This window comes from Ornithorhynchus anatinus, chromosome 9 (genome assembly GCF_004115215.2).
Source record: "Ornithorhynchus anatinus isolate Pmale09 chromosome 9, mOrnAna1.pri.v4, whole genome shotgun sequence".
Lineage (NCBI taxonomy): Eukaryota > Metazoa > Chordata > Mammalia > Monotremata > Ornithorhynchidae > Ornithorhynchus > Ornithorhynchus anatinus.
The window spans coordinates 23,085,789-23,112,448 of record NC_041736.1 but is presented as its reverse complement, the minus strand read 5'-3'; the positions used below and the strand labels follow the sequence as shown (position 1 = coordinate 23,112,448).

General features: G+C 46.2%; 1 protein-coding gene across 7 annotated transcripts in view; it reads left to right on the top strand.

Annotated features, from left to right (window-relative positions):
* The window catches only part of PDE1A (phosphodiesterase 1A), a 188,249-nt gene extending 169,472 nt beyond the window's left edge, over positions 1-18,777 (top strand). For 5 of the 7 annotated variants that reach the window (XM_029071987.1, XM_007671293.4, XM_029071988.2 and 2 more), the window contains 2 exons: positions 193-371; positions 7,180-7,660. In XM_029071987.1, coding sequence (XP_028927820.1) covers positions 193-371; positions 7,180-7,496 — 496 coding nt within the window. In that variant the 3' untranslated portion in view covers positions 7,497-7,660. Of the gene's footprint in view, positions 1-192; positions 372-7,179; positions 7,661-16,661; positions 16,782-17,309 lie in introns of those variants that run through there. The other 2 variants (XM_007671295.4, XM_007671298.4) reach the window with 2 other exon arrangements.
* The last annotated feature ends 7,883 nt before the right edge of the window (positions 18,778-26,660 follow it).

Below are 26,660 nucleotides of genomic sequence, written 5' to 3'. Positions count from 1 at the left end.
ACTTGCCCCAGCGCGTAGTACAGCGCCTGGCACGTCGTAAGCGCTTAACCATAGGAAAAAAATAAGAGATCACCCCACCGAACCCAGCTCGTTTCGGCCCTGCTTCCCCCACAGTGGAATTCAGAATTCACTGCCGATAGTTTCTAATGGAGGTTGCTTGCCTTGCTCTCCCTCCCCAACCTCCCAAAACAGCGATGGAGGATTAACTGCCACCGACACCCAGAAAAAACCAAGTGGAAAACTCACTTCCAACGAAGGCCCATCTTCTTCCAACTATTCCCTTGCGTCTGTGGACCTGAAGAGCTTTAAGAACAACTTGGTGGATATCATTCAGCAGAATAAAGAGCGATGGAAAGAGCTGGCCCTGCAAGGTATTTCTCCCTTTCCTCGGCCTTTTCTCACCTTCCCTCCACGAACGTGATAGCCTTGCTATTTTCTTGAGATTGCCTGTTCTTGCACATTTCTGCTTCCCCTTTGCCATTCGGTTTCGTTCTGCGTGGCGCAACGTGTCGCCCAGAGATTCGATCAACGATATTTATTGAACTCTGTACTGTTGTCCCAAGCACTGGGGAGGGGACAACCGAGTCATCGCTGTCAGTGGTATTTATTGAGCGCCAGCTGCATGCAGAGCACTGGGCTGAGCACTTGGGAGAGGATGATGTAACAGAGTTGGCGGACCCGTTCCCTGCCCGCAACGAGTTTGCGATCTAGAGACGGCAGGGACAGTAGCTGCCTACGGGGAGCTTACGATCTAGCAGGAGCGATGGACGCTGAGATAGATTCCTGGCGAGAGAAGCACCCGGGATCGAAGACACGGACTTCAGCGGTATTTGCACAAGAAGCTAAAGCTTTATCCAACCGGGGTGTCCCGGGAACCTCTTGGAGAAAGCCTTTCTCCCGATTTTAGCCTTTCGACGCGGCAGGACTGAGGAGCTGCTCCGTCTCATGGGATGGTGGAATAAGATGAGTTTCTTGGTTAACACTTTGGGTCATGAACTAGGACTCACAGCTGGGAGCTACGCAGAATGTTTCTGATGAAAATCCACCCCTTATTACCCGACAGGTTTCTTTCGAGAGATTGTCATTTCAAGGCACATCCAGGGAAGGAGCCAGGAAAACGGCGCTCTTTACAAGGGAACTTTCTCCTTAACGAGCTCTAAAGGCTGTAGACATCAATTCATGCTATTTAATTGTACCGTACTTTCCCAAGTACTTAGTACAGTGCTCTGCACACGGTAAATAAGAAGAGAAGCAGCGTGGCTCAGTGGAAAGAGCGCAGGTTTGGGAGTCAGAGGTCATGGGTTCTAATCCCGGCTCCGCCTCTAGTCAGCTGTGTGACCTTGGGCAAGTCGCTTCACTTCTCTGTGCCTCAGTTACCTCATCTGTCAAACGGGGATTAAAACTGCGAGCCCCACGTGGGACACCTTGTATCCCCCAGCGCTTAGAACAGTGCTTTGCACATAGTAAGCGCTTAACGAATACCACAATTTATTTATATATATCATCGATTGATTCAAATAGCTCTTTCGTATTCATTTCTTAATGATTATTAATGGCTCTCTCCCCCTCTAGACTCCGAGCTCACCGTGGGGAGCGAATGTGTCTGTTGTTGCTCCGTACTCTCCCAGTGCTTAGTACAGTGCTCTGCACACAGCACGTGCTCAGTTAATAGGATTGAATGAATGAACTCCCCATCCTTGAACAAGGAAAGGTGCCTGCCTTTCTTAGCTCCACGCTTCTGGATTTGAATCGATCACCAATGCAAAATGGGAGTAATCACGAAAGGCAAGCTCGTTCTGTTTCAGTTAGCCTCTCCCTCCGGATTAAGATGCATTTTGGATTCCCGTGTTTCCGTGTACCTGTCGATGTTCGCTCTGTGTTGGTCTCAAGAGAAGGGAAATTCCTTAAAGATAGGCCCCCCCCCCCGGTCCTTTCTTTAATGTAAGTTCATTCAGTAGTATTTATTGAGCGCTTACTATGTGCAGAGCACCGTACTAAGCACTTGGAGATCGGCAGCCGATAGAGACAGTCTAATCACGAGCTTACAGTCTAATGTTTAATACGGTATCATGTACCTGTGAGTGTTCAGTTAATGATGGAGCTTTCCCTAGTGAACAAAAAGAGGAGGATTGGTCCTTCTGACATGAGATTTGGGGACCCAGAATCTGCACGAAGGAACTGGTGGCAGAGCTGGCGGTTTAACAACTCTAATCGTCCCCGTGGGCCGATTCTTGCGGAGGGGGAGAATGCAACCAAGAAGTAGTGGGGAGGGCAGGGAAGAGGCGCAGTCCACTGCAAATTGAGAAGCAGCGTCGTCTAGCGTGTAGAGCGTGGACCTGGGAGACAGAAGAACCTGGGTTCTAACCCTGGCTCCGCCACTCGTCTGCTGTGTGACCTTGGACAAGTCATTTCACTTCCTCTGTGCCTCAGTTACCGCATGGGACGTGGCCTGCATCTATCCCAATTAGCTCGTAGCTACCTCAGTGCTTAGTAGAGTGTCTGGCAGAGAGCAAGCGCTTAACAAGTACCCCCCCCCCCCCACACACAAAAATCACTTAAGAAATAATATTTAAAAAGCCAGCATTGCCTAGTGGAAAGAGCACGGGCCTGGGAGTCAGAGGACCTGGATTCTAATCCCCGCACCGCCACCGGTCTGCTGTGTGACTCTGTGTCACTTCGCTTCTCTGTGACTCAGTTCCCTCATCTGGAAAATGGGGATTAAGGACCGCGCCCTACCTGATTATCTTATATCTACCCCCAGTGCTTAGTGCGGTGCCTGGCACCTAGAATGTGCTTAACAAATATCATTAGAAGAAAAAAATTGCAAACGCCCACAATAGGATTCAGTGGCTTGTATCCACCCCTGTGCTTAGTACAGTGCCCGGCACATAGGAAGTGCTTAACAGATACCACAGTTGTTATTATTAGGACCCGTTTATAGCCCAAGTGACCTCAGCAAAATGCTGTTGCTAGATCATCCTCAATAATGCAGATGGCATATAATAATAATAATAATAACAAGAATTGTGGAATTTGTTAAGCGCTAACTATGTGCCAGGCACTATTCTAAGCACTGTGATGGAGACAAGCAGATTGGCCTGGACATAATCCTTGTCCCACATAGGTCAGCCAGTCTTAATCCCCATTTCACAGATGAGGTAACGGAGGTGCAGATAGCTCTGCAGTCTCTGACACTCACAGTAGCCAACAATTTCACGATTTGCCAACCTTTATACTCAGTGATTAACTTTACACTCGGTGATTAATTTTTACCTCTCCCTCTCTTTCATCTCCCTAGTTTACCCCCCACCCCCGGCCCAACACATTAGGTTGGCCAAGCACTTTTCTCTTTTTGGAATATTTGTTAAGTTCTAAGTACGTCCCAAGCGATACAGTATATGCCGACTGGACACGGTCTCTGTCCCATAAGGAGCTAAGGGGAAAGGAGAAAAGGTATTGCATCCCCATTTTAGAGAGGAGGAAGCTGAGGCTCAGAGAAGTCAAGTGACTTTACTCAAGGGCACACAGCAGGCAAGTGGAAGAGCCCAAGATGACTTCCAGACCTGGTTGTAGAAAAACTGAATGTATCATATTATTTGATTACTAATTCTCCTAAATATCCACATTCCTCATTATTCCTGTCTGTTAATGACTTGTGTAGCTGCCCTCCCCACTAGATTGTAAGCTCCTTGAGGGCCCGGATCGTGTCTTTCAACTCTACTCTATGCTTCCAGATGCTCAGTACAGTGTTACTTTCATTCATTCAGTCGTATTTATTGAATGCTTCATATGTGCAGAGTACTGTACTAAGCGCTTGGGAGAGCACCGTACAGCGATAAACAGACACAATCCCTGCCCACCGTGAGCTTACAGTCTAGAGGGTGAGACAGACATTAATATAAGTGAATAGTAGACCTAATTTGTTCCAATTCAGTAGCAAATTCTCTTTAATAATAATGGTAATAATATTATTAACAGTATTTGTTAAGTGCTTATTATGTGCTAACCCCTATACTAAGCGCTAGGCTAGATATAAGCTCATTAGAGTCTACAGTGGTGAGCCTGTCCTACACAGGGCTGCCAGTCTTCAGAATGAGAGTGGAGGATTTAATCCCCAATTTATAGATGAGGAAACTGAGTCACAGAGACGTTAAGTGACTTGCCCAAGATCACAACTGTCCAATCAGGATTAGAACCCAGGGCCTCTGATCCTCAAGCCTATGCTCTTTCCACTAGGCCACACTGCTTCACTTTTGCTGTTCCTCCCTCTTTTATTCTGACTCTTTCTCTTCTCTCTCTCTCTGTCTCTTTCACTCTCCCTCCCTGCCCCAGCTGGGTAACCATTTTGAGTCACAGACAGAGGAACGGTAGAAAGCGTATCGATTTAGAGTGAACGGTCTGCGCAGGAGAAAGGTACAGCTTCTTGAAAAAACCCTCACATTTCTACGAAACATGTTTACATACGACATACTCAAGCAGCTGTCCCAAGACTTCCCGAGTAGAAGGTCCACTAACGGAAATCATCTCCTCTTTGCTCAAAAGGGCATCTCCCATTTCCCTTTTAGTTCTGGATTCAATCCTCCACAGCCTGAGGGCCTTCAACCCCTAAAGGCGCGGAGACTAGCGAGCTTAAGTCTCTAGACCGTTCCTAGGGCTTGACCCTTATTATCCAATAGCTGGGAATCTACTTCAGATGTTTAATTATTCGGGAACCCAAGTCTCCAAATAACCCAGGTCCTGTGACTCCCAGTCCCATGATCTTTCCACTAGGCCTTGCTTCTCCCTATCTCTAACTCTCCTCCCTCTTCCTTTCTCTTCTTCTCTCCCTCTATATTCCACTCTCTATTTCCTCTTTCCCTTCCTGCTCCTATTTCCCTCTATCTTGCCTTTCTTCTCTCTTCCCCTCCAATTTCTTTCTTTTCCCCTGTCCCACACAATCTCCTTTTCTCTCTCTCCTTCACATTTTCCCTCCCCCGCCTCACCCCCGCCAATTTCTCTTTCCCCTTTCTCCCTCTCAAGTTCCCTCTTTCCTTCCTCTCCCTCTCAATTTCTCTTTTTCCCTTTCTCCCTTTCATTTTCCCTCTTTTCTTTCTCTCCTTCTCAATTTAATAATGTTGGTATCTGTTAAGCACTCACTATGTGCAGAGCACCGTTCTAAGCACTGGAGTAGATACAGGGTGATCGGGTTGTCCCTCGTGAGACTAACGGTCTTAATCCCCATTTTCCATATGAGGTAACTGAGGCACAGAGAAGTTAAGTGACTTACCCACAGTCACACAGCTGACAAGGGGCGGAGCCGGGATTCGAACCCATGACCTCTGACTCCCAAGCCCGTGCTCTTTCCGCTGAGCCACGCGACTTCTCAATTTCTCAATTTCCCGCTTTCAATCTCTCTCTGACATTGTCCACCTCTTTCTTCCCTGCCCCGCCCTTTGATATGTCAGAGTTGGTGAATATACTGTATCCCGAATGTCCTTCTCTTGTTTTTGTTCTGACGATAGTTCTTGCTTGAGCATGTTAAAAGAGTTGTATTACCCTTAGAGGTGAAACATGTCAGAATTTGGAAGCAGCCTGGGAGCAGATAGACAGTTGGAGTCAAAGTCAAAGTCACAATAGGAATGAATATGCCAATTTCCACACTGAGCTATCTCTTTTTTGAGCCCAGTTAACTAGTAGGTTTTTTTTTTTTTAATTTGGCCACAGAGCACAAGTATTTCTAACTTGGAATTCAGGGTTCGGTCATTCATAATAATAATGATTAGGCATTTGTTAAACGCTCACTGTGCGTCAGACACCGCTCTAAGAGCTTGGGTAGATACAAGTTAATCAGATTGGACAAAGTCCCTGTCCCACACGGGGCTCGCAGTCTTAATTCTCCTTTTACGAGCGGGAAAGTCACTTAACCTCTCTGTGCCTCATTTCCCTCCACTCTAAAATGGGGGATTCAATACCCGTTCCCCCTTCAGCTTAAGCTGTGAGCCCCATATGGAGCCTGATGATCTTGAATGTACCCCAGCATTCAGTACAGTGCTAGACATTAACGAAAACCACAGTTATTATCCCCATTTTACTCATAAAGAAACTGAGGCACCGAGAAGTTAGGGCACTCACCCCAAGTTGCACAGCAGGATTAGAATCTGGATCATCTGACTCTCCCAGTCCTTTGTTCTTTTCACTAGGCCAGTTTTTTATGGTATTTGTTACGCACTAACTACAATAACAACAATAATAATAGTGATGTTTTTGTTAAGCCGGGCACTGGGCTAAGTGCTCTGGGGTGGTACATAGAGCATGGGCCCGAGATTCAGAAGGTCATGGGTTCTAATCCAGGCTCCTCCACTCATCTGCTCTGTGATCTTGGGTAAGTCACTTAGCGGAAAGAGCCCGGGCTTTGGAGCCAGAGGTCATGGGTTCGACACCCGGCTCTGCCACTTGGCAGCTGTGTGACCGTGGGCAAGTCACTTCACTTCTCTGGGCCTCAGTGACCTCATCTGTAAAATGGGGATGAAGACCGTGAGCCCCACGTGGGACAACCTGATTCCCCTGTGTCTACCCCAGCGCTCAGAACAGTGCTCTGCACATAGTAAGCGCTTAACAAATCCCAACATTATTATTATTCTCTGCGCCTCACTTCTCTCATCTGTAAAATGGGCATTAAGAATGTGAGCCCTACGTGGGACAGGGAAGGTATCCAACCTGAAACAATTATTATTAGTAGTATTATTATGCGACTTGCCTAGGATCATACAGCAGACAAGTGGCGGAGCCGGAATTAGATCCTAGGGCCTCTGATTCCCAAGCTGTGCTCTTTCCACTAGGCCACACTGCTTCCTGGAAAAAAAAAAAGCTACAACTTGAGGAGTTCAGAAACCGAATCAACTGTCAGACCACCCTCAGTCCTTGATGGAAGACCTTTAATTTAATACTAGCAGTTGCTTGACCCGTTTTGTGGTTTTTTTTCTCCACTTAAGGAAGCCTCATCCTTGTCTTTGAATTTCCGGTTGTCAAGGGGCCTTCTTTCCTTAAAACTTAACCTACAAGAGGAAACACATCCTTAGGCTTCTCTCTCCGCAGTTCAGGTGTCAATCCGAGAAATCCCAGCCTCGGTGATTCTGGTTCGGAGCCGTGACCCCTCCCTCCATTGATATCAGATTTCCATATTTTGTTCCTTCTTTACAGAACGTGTTCTGAGATCTGACCGGAAACTGAAAAAAAAACACAGACCGGCCCCCGGTGCAAAGTTAGAGGACAAGGGATCCAGTTCAGACAGTAAGGACATTAAGGAAAGCAGTGGTGGCCAATCCTTAATGGGAGCATCAGCTCCCGACCCTGCGGCAAATCCTTCTGGTAGTCGGCCCCAGCTCTGGCTGAAATCGGGCCCGATTCCTCGTCCAGGTCAGGAAAATCTCAAGGAGGGAGTGCGCACCAGAGCAGAGCAGACCAAGAGCCCCAGGAGCGATAAAAGCTCACATCCGGCTAGCTCGAGGAAACACTGACATCTCCCCGCCTGCCTCTTCCCTGCTCCGACCGGGCCGTTTATAAACCGTCTGTCCGAAATGGCAACGGACCTGCTGGATAGGAATCGGCTCATCGTCTCGGAGAAATAAAGGCAATTCTACCGAAAATAAAGCGACCTTTTCGGTCTTAGTGCCACAAAAAAGAGAGTCCTGAAATATTTCCTAGATAATAATAATTGAGAAGAATTGCGGTATTTGTTAATAATAATGCTGGTATTTGTTAAGCGCTCACTATGTGCAGAGCACTGTTCTAAGCGCTGGGGTAGATACAGGGTCATCAGGTTGTCCCACGTGGGGCTCACAGTCTCAATCCCCATTTTACAAATGAGGGGACTGAGGCCCAGAGAAGTGAAGTGACCTGCCCACAGTCACACAGCTGACAAGTGGTGGCGCCGGGATTCAAACCCATGACCTCTGACTCCCAAGCCCGTGCTCTTTCCACTGAGCCACGCTGCCTCTCTAAGCGCTCCCTGTGTGCCGGGCTGTTCTAGCGCCAGGGTGGACACAAGCAGATTGGGTTGGATAAAGTGTCTGTCCCGCGTGGGGCTCACAGTCTCAATCCCCATTTTACAGATGAGGGAACTGAGGCACAGAGAAGTTACGTGTTCAACGTCACACAGCACACAAGTGGTGGAGGAGGAATTAGAACCCACGACCTTCTGAGAAGTCGCCTTGGTTTCCCGCAAAGGGGCCCTGCTTCAATAGAGTTCCCGTTTTGGAATTCCTGTCACTTATCTCTGCCCCGAGGTTTATTTATTCATTCAATTCAGTTGTATTTATTGAGCACCGATTGTGTGCGGAGCACTGTACTAAGCGCTTGGGAGAGTACAATACAACAATAAACAGGTTGAGGTTGATTCTATCCTAGCTCAGCAAAGCTAGAATCAGTCAAATGGGTGGGTTCTCGTCCAAAGTGCCGTCTTCAGGGGAGACGGGAGTCTGCTTTCCCTCGGGCCGTGAGTCCGTCCTTCGTACGAGATCTCCGTGGAGCAGTTTACACATTCAGGAGAATCGATTCTAGGGGAGGAAGGAATCTCTTGTTTATTTTGTCCTCTGAGAACCTTGCCAAGTAGAGTGTCTAGAGGGAATGATGGCCTTAGAAATCCCCGAAGCAGAACTGGACGCTAAAGCTACCCACTTTGTCCAAAAACTGTGGGGTACAGCTCTGCCAGTCAATCAATCAGTGGTATTTATTGAATGCTTCCTGTGTGCAGAGCACCGCACAGAGCACTTGGGAGAGTGCAATACAACATTCTCTGCCCACGACGAGTAGCTTATAGTCGAGAAGGGGAGACAAACATGGGTTTAAATGAATCAATTCATTACAGATATGGACGTAAGTGCGGGGGGACTGGGAGGGGGGATGATTAAAGGGAGCAAGTCAGGAGGATGAAGAAGGGAGTGGGAGAAGAGGAAATGGGGGGCTTAGTCAGGGAAGGCCTCTTAGAGGAGATGTGCCTTTAATAAGACTTTGAAGGGGGGGAAATTGTCTGTCCGATATGAGGGAAGATGTTGTGGGGGGAAATTAATTGTCCGATATGAGGGAAGATGTTCCAGGACAGAGGCAGGATGTGGGCAAGAGGTCGGCGGCGAGATAAACATCAAGTTGTGATTCTGATTGTGATTCTGAGAGCGTTCATTATTATGATAATTTTGGTAGCTTTTATGGTATTTGGTACACGCTTACTATGCACTGTGCTAAACACTGGGATAGACGTGAGCCAGTCAATTTGGACACAGTCTGCGTCTCACATGGGGCTCCCGGTCTTAATCCCCATTTTCCAGATGAGGTAACTGAGGAACAGAGGAGTTAAATATGTCGCTCAAGGTCACGGAGCAGACAAGTGACGGAGGCGGGATTCGATCCCACGTCCTTCCGACTCCTAGGTTCCTGCTGAATCCACTGAGCCACGCTGCTGAGCACTCAGTAGGTGTTAAACACTGTTCTAAGGGCTGGGGTAGATCCAAGTTAATCAGATGGGACACAGACCCTGTCCCACATGGGGCTCTCTATTTAAGTCACCGTAATTTACCGATATCCTTCGGTAGCCAGTCTGGGCATACTCTGTTTAGATCTTACTGGCAGTGGTGAATAAGGAGATGCCTCAGTAATTAGCACAATCTGATCTACTTTCTTCTTGAAGATGGCGATGACGGTGACATTGAGATCGAAAGACACTTCCTCAGTAGTTCACAGGTTGAGGAAGTGTTTATGTAAGGGCTGAAATAGGGTATCCCATCCACGTTTGAAGATTCATTCATTCAGTTATAATTATTTAGAGCTTACTGTGTGCGGAGCGCTGTGCTGAGCGTTTGGGAGAGCGCAGTAGAATAATAAACAGATACACTTCCTGCCCACAGTGGGCTTAGAGTGAAGAGGGAGCTCAGATAGGGCCTTGGATCCAGACGTCATTTCCATTTCCACAGTCCGTACCGCTGGGGCGACTTGGTTCAGTTACCGCGTGTTCACATATTGAAAGGTGTCAAATGTTCAGCCACGGAAGGGCTGTTGAAGAGATGGCTCCGATGCGCTTCCGCCATCTTGGGATTTCCTCCTTGTCCGTGATGAGACTGGAGCTCTCTTCGGAGGGACTGCGATGCCACGAACAGGGCCTTATAAACGCCGATATGTAGCTGCTGACGGTTCTGTGGAAATCTGACTCGCCCCGGGTCTGTTCCACTTGGACATCCCTCCGCCCGTCGTGCGTGTTCCACAGGTTTGATTTGCCAGCTGAGTTTCGGCACACTTTTGGGTGAGTTCTCGGAGAAACAGCGTGGCCTAGCGAGTAGGGCCCGGGCCTCCGAGTCAGAAAGTCACGCGTTCTAATCCCCGCTCCGCCACTTATCTGCTGGGCGCCCTCGGGCAAGTCACTTCACTTCTCTGAGCCTCCGGTAGCTCGTCTGTAAAATGGGGATTGAGACCGTGAGCCCCACTTGGGACAGGGACTGCGCCCAACACCATTTGCTTATATCCACCCCGTCGCTTAATGCGGTGCCTGGGACATAGTAAGCACTTAATAAATGCCACAGTTATTATTATAATTAGGTGCCATAAGATTCCGCTGGTACGATCGATGTTTCCGAGCAAGCAGGCCTTTCATTCCAAGTCATTAGCAGCGGAATAAACTTTGTTCCTTAGCTTGACTATTCCCAGTGTCTTGGTGGCTACTTCCCCTTGCGTAGTGTGTTTGGGGATGGTGGTTCGATTTTCTTTTTTCAACTGGACAGTGTCGCTGCTGAATTCCTTGTAGTCGTCTTCGTCGTCCAGGAGTTTGAGGTTCAAACCGTTTTGGGGACCACATATTCATCGATCAATAATTTTGTATTTATTGAGCGCTTAATGTGTGCAGATTACTGTACTGAGAGCTTCAGTGCAATGACTGTGAAAACAAGGAGAGCTTGGAGCTTGTGAAATGGAGTTTCAGCCCACGTGTTTTCATTTTTTTCATTTCTGGGGTTTTCATTTCTCTCAGAGTTGCCAACATCAGCTCTTTCACTGTTTTGATTTTGATTTGCTGCATTTTTACGGTAAGCCACAGGGTGAACCTTGAAAATTAATTGGATGCGGGTTAACCTGCTTCCTCAGTGGTCTTATCTCTGTCCAACGCGGAGTTTCTGTGTGTCTCGATAGTCCAGCTGCTTCATAAGTGAATGTTCCTGATGTGTCAATCATGATCCGCTAGCTGCACCTTTAAGGATAAATGACCCCAGGTTCTGCTGGGTAGTACTTTAGGAGGTCAGTTCTGTTTCTAAATGAAGGAAAAGGGGATGGGGAACCAAAAAAGGGATGGGGAACCAAAATACACTGCACAGCACTGTTCTAAGCCCTTGGGAGAGTACAGTACAACGTCATAAGAGACGTGTTCACCGTCCACAATGAACTCACAGTCGAAGCACTTGGGAGAATCCAATGCAAAAGAGTTGCTATGCCTCCTATCTGGGACAGAAAAACAGGACAGCTTCACCATCTAGTTATTCCCAGCTCGTGAACAGAGGTTCATTCTTTCATTCAACTGTATTTATTGAGGGCTCACTGTGTGCAGAGCACTGTACTAAACACTTGGGAGAGTACGATCCACTAATTAACTGGCACATTCCCTGCCTACAGCGAGCTTCCCGTCTAGACACTGAACAGCGAACGGTGTCCGGTAAGGAACAAATACCACATTTCTTCACCACCGGACTCTCAAGGATGGCAGCGTGAGAGAGAAGCTGTGCTGCCCCCATGCCGTCACGAGCACTTCCCATTAATCCCAGCTCCAGCCTGGGCGTTAGGAGGAATCTCCACCGGCGCGTCATCTCGACCTTTAGAAAGTTGGAAAGGCTGCGGCCATGACTGAGTGGGGAAGAAGCAGAAAGGTCCACTCTTCTAGCCACAGTAATTCATTGTTCCAGCTCCACCACTGATTATCTGTGTGACTTTGGGCGAGTCACTTGACTTCTCTGTGCTTCAGTGACCTCACCTGCAAAATGGGGATTAAGACTGTGAGCCCCACGTGGGACAACCTGTTTACCTTGTATCCCCCCTGTGTTTAGAACAGAGCTTGGCCCATGGTAAGCGCTCAACACATACCATCTTTATCAATATTATTGTTCTTATTCATTCAATCATATTTATTGAGCATCTGCTGTGTGCAGAGCACTGTTCTAAGTGCTTGGGAGAGTACGACACTACTTCTCTGCGCCTCAGTTACCTCATCTGTAAAATGGGGATTAAGACCTGGAGCCCCGCGTGGGACAACCTGATTCCCCTGTGTCTACCCCAGCGCCAAGAACAGTGCTCTGCACATAGTAGGCGCTTAACGAATACCAACATTATTATTATTAAACAGACACATTCTCCCATAATGGGTTTACATTCTAGAGTGGGGGAGAGACAGACGTCAATACACATAAATAAATTACAGAGAGGTACGTAAGTGCTGAGGGCTGGGAGGGGGGAAGAGCAAAGGGAGCCAGTCAGGGTGACGTAGAAAGGCGTGCGAGAAGAAGAAAGCGTCTTTAGTCCGGGAAGGCCTCTTGGAGGAGATGTGACTTCAATAAGGCTTGAACGGGGGAGAGTAACTGTTGGATTTGAGGAGGGAAAGCCTTCCCAGGCCAGAGGCAGGATGTGAATTAGGGATGGGCAGGGAGACAGGCGAGATAGAGGCCCAGTGAGAAGCTTAGCACTAGAGGAGTGAAGTGTGTGCGCTGGGATGTGGAAGGAGAGAAGCGAGGTGAGGTATGAGGGGGCAGAGGGGTGGACTGCTCTAAAGCCAGCGGTGAGGAGTTTTTGTTCGATGAGGAAGTGGATGGGCAACCCCTGGAGTTTTGCCATTGCACTTATCTTAATCTTTTAGGTTGGGTCTGTGTTTATTATAGCTTCGTCTTTCCTAAAGTATCTGTTGCTATCCTCATCCCTCGCCTTCACCTTTATTCTTAAATTGTTCACCCCTTGGAGGACGGGATCCATGTCTAATTCTCCCCTGTGTCGTTTTTCCCCACATTTAGTACAGCTCTTTACACACCGTAGCAGGTGCTTATTGAGTACTATTACTCCTCATGCTATATCTCATCAGATGTGACAGTCATTAAATAACCATGGGCCTGGGAACCAGAGGATCTGGGTTCTAATCCCGGCTCCGCCATTTGTCTGCTATGTGAACTTGGACACTTGGGAGACCTTAGATAAACGGAATCCATTCCCAATCAACCAGTCAGTCGATGGGCACTTGCTGTGTGCAGAACACTGTACTAAGCACTTACGAGAGCTCACCAGATTGGCCCAAATGACGTGAAAGTGAAAAGAGAAGCAATTATGAAACCCCTATTGTAGCATCGAAAACGCCCCAGGTTGGGAAACTCGTTGCCTGAAAATTGTTTGTGGGTTTAGATTATTGTTTTTAGAGTGCTGCTTCAGCAACGGAAGGGAAGATATTTTCAAATAACCCGTTAATCAATCAATGGCATTTTATTGAGTGCTTACTCTGTGCAAAGCACTGTAGTAAGTGCTTGGGAGAGTACAATACAAAAATAAATAATAAATAATAAATATGATCTAATAACATAGATCTGTAAATTGGGGATTAAGACGGTGAGCCCTGTGTGGGACAGGGACTGCGCCCGGCCCGATTATCTTGTTTCTACCCCAGCACTTAGAACAGTGCCTGGCACATAGTAAGTGTTTTATAAATACCATTGTATTATTATTATTATTCTTATACCATCTTATCTACCCCAGCACTTCCATTATTAGTTGGCACCTCTTGAGTCCTTAATTAGTACTAATAGCCAAAATATCACTCACCACAAAATACCATCCTTTATGCTACTTGTCAAGGGCTTACTATGTGCCAGACACTGTTCTAAGCACTGGGGTAAATAGAAACTAATCTGGACTTGGCCTTGTTCCATATAGGGCTCACAGTCTGCATCCCCATTTTACAGATGAGGTAACGGAGGCACAGAGAAGGGAAGTGATTTGCCCAAGGTCACACAGCAGACAAGTGGCAGAGCTGGGATTAGAACCCAGGTCTTCTGACTCCCAGGCCCGTGCTCTATCCACCAGGTCATGTTGCTTAACTATTTTAACTATTTAACTATTCTATTTTAACTAGAGAAGCAGCGTGGCTCAGTGGAAAGAGAAATGGGCTTGGGAGTCAGAGGTCATGAGTTCGAATCCTGGCTCTGCCACTCGTCAGCTGTGTGACTGTTATGTACAGATCCGTAATTTACTTATCCATATTAATGTCTGTCTCCCCCCGTAGACTGCAAGCTCGTTGTGGGCCGGAAATGTCTGTTTATTGTTGTACTGTACTCTCCCAAGCACTTAGTACAGTGCTCTGCTGTGGGCAAGTCACTTCACTTCTCTGTGCCTCAGTTACCTCATCTGTAAAATGGGGATTCACTGTGCGCCTCACGTGGGACAATCTGATTACCCCGTATCTACCCCAGCGCGTAGAACAGTGCTCGGCACATAGTAAGCGCTTAACAAATACCAACGTTATTATTATTATTCCAGATGACAGAGTATTCCCTGATAGGATTTTTGGATATTTCGGTAATTAGTAGTAGTCACGGTATTTATTAAGTGCTTACTTTGTACAGAACAGTGTACCAAGCACTGGGGAAAAAATACATAGGTGAAATTTAGATATTATCCCTGTTCTTCAAGAAAGCTCACAATCTAGGAATAAGGGAAGGGAGAGAGGTCAGAAGACAGGACACACAAGGAAGGATGAAACACAAAATCAATACTGAAGACAGTTACAGTGATAAAGAATGAAGAGACCAACTGTGTTTTTAGAGCGGAATTATTGCGATAACCTGCTAATGGAACCTTAGCAATAGGGTATATAAAATGCGTTTTCTTTTCTTTACCCCTTTCCATCAACTTCCTCGATAATTGTCATGTTTCTGATTTATTTTCCTATCAATGATTCAAGACATCGCCGAGCGTAGCGGATCATTTTCTGTACTTCCTTCCCATCTTATAACTTTAGATTTATTCAATAATGGCACCATTCCAAGATTAAGCATCCTAGAGCTTTTCATAGGAGCGTTATCATCCATCGAAAACATTGTTAGGCTCCCTTAATTATTTAGTATCACCGGCATAGAATTGAAAACGAGAGTCTGGGTGTTTTTGAAGCTCTCTTTTTTTTAGTTTTAACATTTTGATTGTATTCACCTCAAAGTGATATTATTATATCATTCTCAAGTGCTGTCGAGTTGTTTCCGATTCGTAGCGACTCCTTGGGTATACTTTGTCCAGAACGTCCTGTCGTCTGCCACAATCTGCAACCTTTCTAATGGTTCTTCCATTGCCGTTATGATCCCTATCCATCTAGCTGCTTGTCTGCCTCTTCCATGTTTTCCCTGGATTTCTCCTAGCATTAGTGTCTTCTCCAGAGAATTAGTCCTGATTAGGTGTAAAAAATATGCTAATCTACGTAAAGTCATTTGGCCTTCCAAAGACCACTTTGGTTTACTTTAACTGGCTTAATTAACTTCGAATGCTTCTGCTTAGACCTTTCCATTGTGGGTAACCCTAGCAAGAGTATCTCTCAATGGCATAGTTCTAGGCGGCGGCGTACACTAACTCTCCTGCTATGGTAAGGCACCGATTCCTAGGAGAGTCAGCTCAAAGTACAGAATGTAAAAGAAGTATGAAATTTAACCCATCTCTTAATCACTTAGATTCACTGAGTGTTTACTGTGTGCGGAGCGCTGCACTAAGCACCTGGGAGAGTAGAATATAGCAGAGCGGGTAATAATGTCGGTATTTGTTAAGCGCTCACTATGTGCCGAGCACTGTTCTATGCGCTGGGGTAGACATAGGGGAATCAGGTCGTCCCACGTGGGGCTCACAGTCTTAATCCCCATTTTCCAGATGAGGGAACTGAGGCACCGAGAAGTTAAGTGACTTGCCCAAAGTCACACAGCTGGCAAATGGCAGAGCCGGGGTTCGAACCCATGACCTCTGACTCCAAAGCCCGTGCTCTTTCCAGTGAGCCGGTTCCCTGCCCACAACAAGCTTTTACAAATATTTGATTTATGATGTTATCATAGCTGACATCAATCAACTGTATTTATTGAGCTCTTACTGTGTGCACTGCACTGGACTAATCTTTTGGAAGAGTACAGCAGAAAAGAGTTTGATCATTTGTTTCACTGGATCTACTGAGGGCTTATGATGGTGCAGAGCACTGTACTAAGTGCTTGGGAGAGTACAACAATAAACAGACATTTCCGGCCCACAACGAGCTTGCAGTCTACGGGGGGAGACAGACGTTAATATGGATAAGTAAATTACGGATCTGTACATAAGTGCTGAGGAGGTGAGAGAGAGGTGGATAAAAGGAACGAGTCCAAGTCCAAAGGAAACGCAGAAGGGAGCGGGAGAAGAGGAAATAAAAGCTTAGGGAAGGCCTCTTGGAGGAGATGGGCTTTTAATAAGGCTTTGAAGGTGGGATACGCAGTTTTGGTATTTTCGATAAACCCCGTGCAATTTTGTGGTTTACAAAATCCTAATCCACTATATAAATCCAGGGGTGGAACTCTTGGATAAATGGGCTAGCCAACGAGGTTCGGGGTTGACATCTTACAAGGGCAGGTCATTTGGCTTCCTTTCACTTTCCCAACCACTCGATTTTCGTTTTTCAGGTGAATCGGAGCTCTGCAAGAACTCAGAAGATCAGGTAAAACCTACTGAAGAGAAACACGCTGTGGTTCGCCAATAGGGCTGATGCATCTTAAAGGCTTCAAATCTTTTAGGAAGGAGAGGTAACGATATCGCTTCTCTTTGGAATCCCCAATCTGAGGGACCATTTTACAGTAGCATATTCTGAGTAGACAGTCAATCGTTTGATTGCGTTTATTCATTCAATTTAAAGAACGCTTACTGTGTGCAAAGCACTGTACTAAGCGCTTGGGAGAGTACAGTAGCACAACAAATAGACACGTTCCTGTCCCCAATGAGCTATTTTGCGCAGAGTACTGTACTAAACGTTTGGGAGAGTACAATGTAAAAATATCAGTCGATCAATCGATGGTATTTATTTAGCGCTTACTATGTGCAGAGCACTGTACTAAGTGATTGGGAGAGTACAATAGAATCAAATTAGCAGAGGCATTCCCTACCCATAATGGCTTACCATCTGGGGGGGGGGGGGAGAGACAGACATTAATATGAATAATTTATAATATATAATTTAAAGCTCTGGGACTGGGAGCGGGGTGAATATCAAGTGTCCGAAGGTCACAGATCCAATATTATCCCAACCACACGTTTCTATTTTCATCCTTTCTCAGGGAAAGCAAAACTGAATTCATTTCTCAACTCTCAATGAAGCTCAACTGCCATCTTCAACCTTTCCCTGGCCCACGTCATTTCACAGACCGACATGAGAGAAAATAAAGATGAAAAAACGCAAATTCCTGAGCTGGTAACTCAGGCCGCTTAACTATTCTTCTCCAAGTTGCAGTTGTGCTTGATCGTTGCTCTCGTCGTGTTATCGCTGTTAGAGTTTTAAGTTCTCCTTTCAAGCCAGAGTAACTTCTAAACTAAAGGTCGGGCAGCTGACTTTTACTTGATTAAACCGTACCATAGCCTGGTAGATGGTGAAATAGATATACGAAGAGCAGAGGACCTTATCAACTTATCGACTTGCCCAGTTTTGTACCTGTTGCTGGCGCTCACAAGCTCTTCTAAACCTGAAGGAAAACTCAAATGAAGTTTTCAGACGCACACACACCCAAAAGATTTCAGCCGCCATGGAGTTACTGGCTTTTTTCTGGGCGGTGGGTGCCTTGTTGCGATGGAGCTGCAAATGGAAGGAAACCTGATGTGTGTATGTCAGAAGAGCTGTGTAACCTCCAGAGGAATCTTTCTCTAAACCAAAAGGCATCGCCCAGTGATAATTATGGTGATTCTCACCTAAAAGCTCTAATTAAACTTGCAGCTGTCTGGGGCACTGAGCCCGGTCTTGCAGAGCACGCTGGACAGATAGGATTCCCGGGCCCTTCTAGTTTGTCTGGAAGACCAAAGCGTGCAGTACACATTGGTTACCGACTGCGGTTCTACCCTTGGAGGAATCACGCCAGGCGGAACTGAGGAGAATATCCATCATCGGCCGTCAGAGGAACTAGAGCACCAAAGGAACAGATATTCGGATCAAATGCCTTGGATCGAATGACTTGAAATCCCCCCCTTTCTCTAGACTGACCCGACTGCAATCTATCATGTGCTCTGACCAGACTCCGCCTACTCATTGGGCCCTAACTTCATCTTTCCAAGCTGCCCAAAACTTTATCCGGCAAGCCCGACGCGATCGCGATGTCTCTGGTAGCTGGCAAAGCATTAGCTGGCCTATACCAGGAAGGAGTCGTTTTCCTAAGGGGGAAGGGCTTGGTGGAACTCGCGTGTACAGGAACCATCTCGCTATTCATCATTAAGGAGAAGCCAGCTCTTCTTCAATTCTCTCTCTTGTCTCCGCTTCCTCGCTCCACTATTCGGTGAGAAGCAATATCGCTGAAATGGTTACAGCCATAAGTTTTCCTCTTCCCGATCAAGGAATTTGCTATGTGTGGGATCCCCTTGAAGATGTAAGCCATATTCAGTCTGCGTATTTAGTGTGCCTAGTTGTAATTTACGAATTATCTGTGCATAAGAGGTGTATAAAGTGCATTTAAATGCTTTGTGAATATGGCCCAGGGCTTTTTATTTGCCAAGGGTCTCCTGAAAAGTGCAGTTGATAATTAAATTGTATTACATGCATTATGATGCAGTCGATGTTTCTGTGTTGAGAGAAAAGGTTGATTATGTATATATATATATATACATATATGTGTGTATTGATAGCATAGGGAAAAAAGACTAGGTTATGTGGATTATACCTTTTTTTTTTTTACCAAATGGCCTTTTGTCTTCTATTTAGGTAAAGAGTTGCCCATCCCTTCCTCTTGCCTTTTTTTTAAGGCGCTATTAACTTCCGGGGAAGAGGAAGAGGAGGCCACATTAGGAAAAGAAAATTTAAAGTTAGAATTGGAACCCGCGAAACGTTTGATCAAATTCAAGTTTGTAATAGCCACCCTACCTTAATTTTGGCGGAGGGACAAAATTAGAAATGAAGAGGCCCCTAAATGGTAGTCAGTTCGCTTCCACCAGTAGGTGACTTTGTGACTAAACACTCTACTTGAGTATAGAACTCTTCTGTGCACCTGTCTTGCCTTTAGCCTAACTGCCAATTTCTATTAACTCTTGAAACACTGTGACTGTATTTCCTGAGATCACGTAGAAGAGTTACTCTAGTCTCTTCTCTTTTCCACGAGTTTCTATCCTTTTTTTCCCTCGTTACTGCCATGCTGGAGGTCGGCATGGTTCACGTAACCCAGATCACCTAGGAGCAGCAGTGAATGAATGAAAGAATTTAAGGTGCTTGACCTAACCAGACGTGGGAACGAGCAGAGGTCTGGGGGTGCCACTGCCTACTGAGCATTTGCGACCGGGGTCGAGCAGCAAGAAGCCACAGAGTGGGCCACACGCTCGGTGTTTTGTTCTGTATCTGTATCTTTAGATATTGAAATAATCGATCCTGTAGCATAGATATGACCTGATTTGGCTAGTCTCGCTTTTATTTCATTTGTAATGTGGCAGCCTCTAGTGTTTTTCTTCCACCGTACTGGCCTAGATTTGCTTTGAAAATCCTATTAAATAAATCGAGGGAAAATACTGCGGAACATTCAGCATCAAATGGACAGCGGTTTAAATACGCGACGTGGAGTTTCGTGGAAAAGGAAGATGGGGGTTAATCTCTGTAAAGGTGGGTGTCTAGTGATTGGTAATGATGGGAAAGTACTTCATAAAAAGAAAAATGTTTCCCATACCCTGTATAGAAAGCATGTCTTCTATTCAATTGTTTTTCGAGTATCTGTGAGGTTTACCCGTTATTTATTACCTTGCCTTGTGCAACCGAGTCATCTCCGACCCATAGCGACGCCTTGGACACGTCTCTCCCAGACCGCCCCACCGCCAGCTGCTGTCGTTCTGGTAGTAAATCCATAGAGTTTTCTTGGTAAAAATAGTCACATGTTTTGGAATGGAAGCAGCGCTGAGAAACAGTATTTCCTAGTGGTTAGAGCATGGGCCTGGAAGCCAGAAGGACCAACGCTTCCAATTCCAGCTCCAACCCCTCTCCGCTGTGTGTCCCCCGGCACCTTGCTTAACTTCTCTGTGCTTCAATTCCCTCATTTATAAAATGGGGATAAAGACTGTCCCGCGTGTGGGACAGGGAGTTTGTCCAACCTGATTAGTCTGTATCTTTCCCAGCGCTTAGTACAGCATCTGGCGCAGTGAGCCTCGTGTCTGACGTTCATTCATATTTATTTGGCTCCTACCGTGTGCAGAGTTCTGCACAAAGCACTTGGGAAAGTACAGTCTAACAATTAACAGGACACATTCCCTGCCCACAGCGAGCATAAAGTCCAGAGACGAACTTTCAGTCTCGGGTGCTTAACAAATGCCATAAAAAAAGGAATGGCTGTGGTGTGGGGCAGTGAAATCTCTGTTGAGCTAGTTGGACCAGTGATGATTTCCCTGAAATAGTATAAATCTGCATTTTTGCTTCTAGTTTGGGGGTGGGAGGTCCTAGGAGGGTTGGAGACTAGCTGGCTCCCCCGATGAGGTGGAAGGGTGTTGGGAAGCCGCCGATGGAGGCTGGACAAGTTCCATCAGAGCCAGGGATCCATCGGGGAGGAGGATGGAGATGACCGGGCTACTAGGTCACTGTCCAATCGTAGCCTGGACACCTGCTCTGGCTCCCAACCTGGGCAGAGTCTGTCCCTGGGTCACTACAGTCTCTAGCCTGTAAGCTCGTTGAGGGCAGTGAATGTGTCTATTGTTGTATTGTACTCTCCCAAGCGCTTAGTACAGTGCTCTGCACACAGTAAGCGCCCAATAAATACGACTAATTGCCAGGTGAGGGCGAAAGGAAGAAGGAAGCCCACCCCGCGACACACACTAGTGCCTCTCCTTGTGGGGAGGGAACGGGCCTGTTATAGTGTACTCTCCCAAGTGCTTACCACAGTGTTTTGCACACCGTAAGTGCTCAATAAATATGATCGAATGAGGGTGGTCTCCTGACTTTTTTCAGTGGTCGTCCTAACTCGAATGAGCATTTGTTTGTATGTGTGTGCGATTTTGTAGATGGCTGCACGTGAAACAGCGGGAGGACACATGCTTTTGTTCCTGAGGGACCCCATGTGGCCTAGTGATGATGATGATGACATGGTACTTGTTAAGCGCTTACTATGTGCCAAGCACTGTTCTAAGCACAGGGTAGATACAAGGTTATCAGATTGGACACAGTCCCCGTCCCACTTGGGGCTCGCCGTCTTAATCCCTATTTTACGGATGAACTAACTGAGGCCCAGAGGAGTGAAGCCACCCGTCCAAAGTCACACAGCAGACAAGTGGAGGAACCGGGATTAGAAACCAGGTCCTTCTGACTCCCAGGCCCTTGCTCTAGCCATCAGGCAACACTGCTTCTCTAGCGGAAAGAGTACGGGAGCAGGACTCAGGAGATTTGGGTTCTAATCCCAGTCCCGCCGGTCGCTGGGTAAGTGACCTTGCGCAGGTCACTTAATTTCTCTGGGCCTCAGTTTCCTCGTCTGTAAAATGGGAATTCAATACCGGTTCTGCCTCGTACTGAGAGCCCCCTGAAGGTCAGGAACTATGTCTCTTGGGATTATCTTGTATCTACCTCAGCACTTGACAGACAGTAAGCACTAAATATCCCAATTATTATTCATTCAATAGTACTTATTGAGTGCTTAGTATGTGCAGAGCACTGTACTAAGCGCTTGGCATGCACAAATCAGTAACAGATAGAGACAGTCCCTGCCCTTTGCGGGGCTTACAGTCTAATCGGGGGACGGGCATTATTATGGAGAGAGGGGCACTTCCCACCCCCACCAACTCCAACCCGTACCTTATTGGACACTAATCCAGATCTATCGCTCATATGTTGTACTCTCAAGGGCTTAGTACAGTGCTCCGCACACAGTGAGTTTCTCTGGACTCTGGTCCACTTCTCAGCACGGGCTTTAAAGCGGTCAGTCACCTTGCCCCCCTCCTACCTCACCTCGTTACTCTCCAACTACAACTCAGCCCACACACTTGGCTCTTCCATTGCTAACCTTCTCACTGTACTTCGACCTTGTCTATCTTGCCACCGACCCCTCGCCCACATCCTGCCTCGGGCCTGGAACCTCCTCCCTCCTCGTATCCCACTCTCCACTCCTTCAAAAGCCTTACTTACATCTCCTCCAAGAGCTTTCCCTAAATAAGCCCCCCCTTTCTTCTTCTTCCACTCCCTTCCACACCACCCTGACCTGCTCCCTTGATTCAACCCCCTCTCCCAGCCCCACACCACTTACGTCCATATCTGTGATTTATTTCAATTAATGTCTCCCCCTTTAGACTGTAAGCTCACTGGGGGCACGGAATATGTCTGTTTTTTGTTCTATTGTACTCTCCCAAGCGCTTAGTACAGTGCTGCGCATACACCAAGTGCTCAGTAAATACGATCGACTGACTGACTCTTTGCCCCGAGATGTACAGGGTGGACTGCCTGAGCTTGCAGACCCTCGAGAGGCAGACATTCGGTGAGAAGAATCGGAGATTCTTCATTGGAAGACACTTTGAATTCCATCAAAGCGCAAACCTGATTTCGCCCCTGTATTCACCCCTCCCTCAGCCCCACAGCACTTACATCCATATATGTTATTTATATTAATGTCTAGACTCTGAGCTCATTCTGTGCGTAGAATATGCTCACCGATTATTATCTTGTACTCTCTCAAGCGCGTGCTTAGTACAGTGCTCGGCACGTAGTACTTAATGAATACAGTCGGTTGATTGATGGATGAGGCTATCTGCTCTATAAACTCTCCACAGAAATCCACATTAACTGCCTCTCAATTACATTGTCTTATGCCGTCAAGGTGTCCCCGACCCACAACGATGCCATGGACACATCTCTTCCAGAGCGCCCCAGCTCCATCTGCAATCCTTTTGATAGCGTAACGGTGGAGTTTCCTTGGTAAAAACACAGAAGTGGTTTACCATTGCTTCCTTCCGCTCAGGAAACTCGCGTCTCCACCCTTGAGTCTCTCCCGTGCTGCTACTGCCCAGCGCAGGTGAGTTTTGACTTGCGGCAGATGGCTTTCCACTCGCTAGCCACTGCCCAAGCTAGATATAAAATGGGTACGCCTCTGCTTGACTCTCCCTCCCTTAGCCAAGACTGGTAAAGTACTGGAAACTCTCCAGGTGCGACCCTGAGAGGGGGCTCAATTATATTATCCTTGACAAAAAAGAGTGGAGATGTCTGAGGATCGTTCTTGAAAAAATGGCTTGGGTATGAATCTGCAACAGAAATTACAACGAATTTCTGTGTTTTGTTTTTTTTAATGGTACTTGTTAAGTACTTACTATGTGCCGTGCGCTGAAGTTTACCAGGTTGGAGAGAGTCCACGTCCCACTTGGACTTCAAGGTGTCAGTCTCCGTCTTGATCCCTCAACTCCCCCTCTAGACTGTAAGTTCATCGGGGCCAGGGAATCTATCTGCTTATTGTTACGCTGTACTCTCTCAGCCCTTAGTATGCTGTGTACAGTAAGTCCTCAATAAATACAACTGAAATATAATCGACGGATTTTACAGATGAGGTAACTGAAGACCAGTAAGTGAAGTGACTTGCCCAAGGTCACACACAAGACAAGTGGCAGAGCCCAGAATTAGAACCCAGGGCCTTCCGACTCCCAGGCCCATGCTCTATTCACTAAACCACGCTGCTTCTATTTGGCACAAACATCAAGCCCCAGATGTGAAATATTTTCAAACACAAGCAACTTCTCACCTGTGCCATTTCAAGGGGATTTCTTGACCTTCCTGCTTGGATTTTGTTATAAAAATCACTGAAAAGCATCAGTCAGTCAATCGGATTCATTGAGTGCTCACTGTGTGCAGAGCACGGTTCTAAGTGCTTGGCAGAGTAGAACATTGCAATATCCCGTGCATACAAAGAGCTTACAGTCTAGAGGACCAAAAAAGGAGTCTTTTTCCAAATGTCAGGCTACAGTTCTTCACACTGACACAGAGATCCCTCCCCCTCACCAAAAAAAAGTGTTCTAATTTAGGAAAAATGAATAATAATAATGATTTAGATTTTATGATGGAGTAAAACTTACTTTCATCTCATCTCCTGACCCTGTTGCAATAACATTTTAAGTATCTCAATACATGTATCCCAAGGAATAGTATAACAACGTAAAGGTTCTCTTCAGATTTGCCACAACACAGACACAGATATTACTATGAACTCCAATTCTATTCAAAACTGACCTTCATGTCATAGTCTCATATTCAGGCTGCTTAGTGTTTTCGGAAGCAATTGAGATCCATATAATGTCAAAAATCCTTGACAAATGTAATAAAAATGGCATATTCCAAATGGGGAATCTAGGTCCCATCAGGAGAGAGGAAGAAAGAGGAGAGCAACATATGTCGTATAATTAGCCTGATTAGGGAAGCACATTAGCATAATTTATGCTGCAGGGGAAATGTAAGAAGAAATCAGTATACCTACTGCAGTGCCTCAAAAACTGCAATCTTGGGAAAGAGAAGAATGAAAAACTATTCTCCCGTAATTATTAAAAAGATGTTCCACCATCGGCGAGCTATTTAGTTTCTTCCTGAGTTCATGTCATCACATTTATTTGATAAAGAACCCTATCCCAATTTGGCTGCTTTTAAGAATGACAGTGTTTTCATAGCCCAATTAGAACACATTCCACGGTTAGCTATACATGTTTGTTAGCACCAGATATACTGTTCTCTTTTGTTCTTCATGAGGGACAATATACGAGCTCTCCTCGATGCCGTAATTTCTCAATTTTATTCTCTAATCATACATTTAAGTCGGGAATTATGGTACAGTGCAAAAATTCGTTATTTTAGTATTTTTTTGTGGGTGGGATAAAATGAATGTTTGTTTTTCCTGTTATCAACACTATCAATTTCTTTTGAGCCCAATATAAGGAAAAAAAAAGCATATGTAAATGTTGTATCCTGTGTTTTAAAATTCATTTTGAAAACTTTCCCGACAGAGATTGCCACACTGAAGTGTTCACCTCACATGCTAGGATTTCCTAGAAGGAAGGAAAATGAAGTCATAACCAAACCCCGTACCGTACAGTGTCAAAAGTGATGATTATGGGACCTCCTCAATGGTAGTTTATCTCGCCTCGACCCCAGTAGCGTGGCTCAGTGGAAAGAGCCCGGGCTTGGGATTCAAAGATCATGAGTTCGAATCCCAGCTCTGCCACCTGTCATCTGTGTGACTGTGGGCAAGTCACTTCACTTCTCTGTGCCTCAGTTCCCTCATCTGTAAAATGGGGATCAACTGTGAGTCTCACGTGGGACAACCTGATGACCCTGGATCTCCCCCAGCGCTTAGAACAGTGCTCTGCACCTAGCAAGCGCTTAACAAATGCCAACAAATACCAACACCATTATTATTACAGTACCTGACACATAGTAAGCACTTAAATACCACAATTATCATACTTCACTCTGTTGCCCAGATCATTTTTCTAAAGGGAGTTCTGCTTATTATATCTTTCCTCTCATCAGAAGCCTTCAATGATTACTCTTTCCTCTCCACATCAATTAAAAAAACTCCCGACCATTGGTTTAAAGCACTTCAACAACTCTCCCTCTTCCTTCCTGCTCTTTTCTCCCCCTGTTCTCAAGCTCATATTCTTCACTCATTTCAAGTTACTCACCTTGTCTCATCCTTGTGGCTCCAGCTCCTTTCTTACACTCTTTCTTCTGCTGGATCTCTCTCCCTTCTGCTGGATCCTTCTCGCTTGCCATGTCTCCCAGGTGAGAGCTCTCCTCCTCTAAAAAGAATCACACCTGCCTAGGGTACTCCTTCCCAGCGTGGGCAGTGGCTCTCTAGTGGAAGGCAATCTGCTCCAAATCAAAACTCACCCGTGCTGGGCAGCCTTAGCAGGGGAGATTCGAGTTTACTGCGTGAAAGAAGGCAACGCTAAACCACTTGTAGATTTTTACCAAGAAAATGTTTTGGATGCACCTACCGGAACGATTGCGGATGGAGACGGGGCGTTCTGGGAGAGTTGTGTGCACGGTGTCGCTATGGGTCGAAGACGACTCAACGGCATAAGACAAGACAAGGGTACACCCACCTCGCTGCACTGGAGTTAGGATGGTCGTCAGTATAGAGGCCACTGAATTCTGCTGAAGCTTTTCTCATGAACTAGTATTCTACACAGGCTTAAAACGCCTTCGGGAACCTGGGTCTATCTTCTTTTATTGCCAGGGAGGGAGAGATTGTGACAAAATTATGACTTCTTTGGTAACACGGAATAGAGTTTGAAGGCTTATTGCTGTTGAATTTGTTTTTAAATAAAGACAGACAGTATTTAATAATAATCATAGTATCTGTTAAGCACTTTCTATGTGCCACTGGGGTAAATACAAGGTAATCAGGTTGGGCACAGTCCCTATCCGACATGGGGCTCACAATTTTATTCCCCATTTTACAGATGAGGTAACTGAGGCACAGAGAAGTGTAGTGACTTGC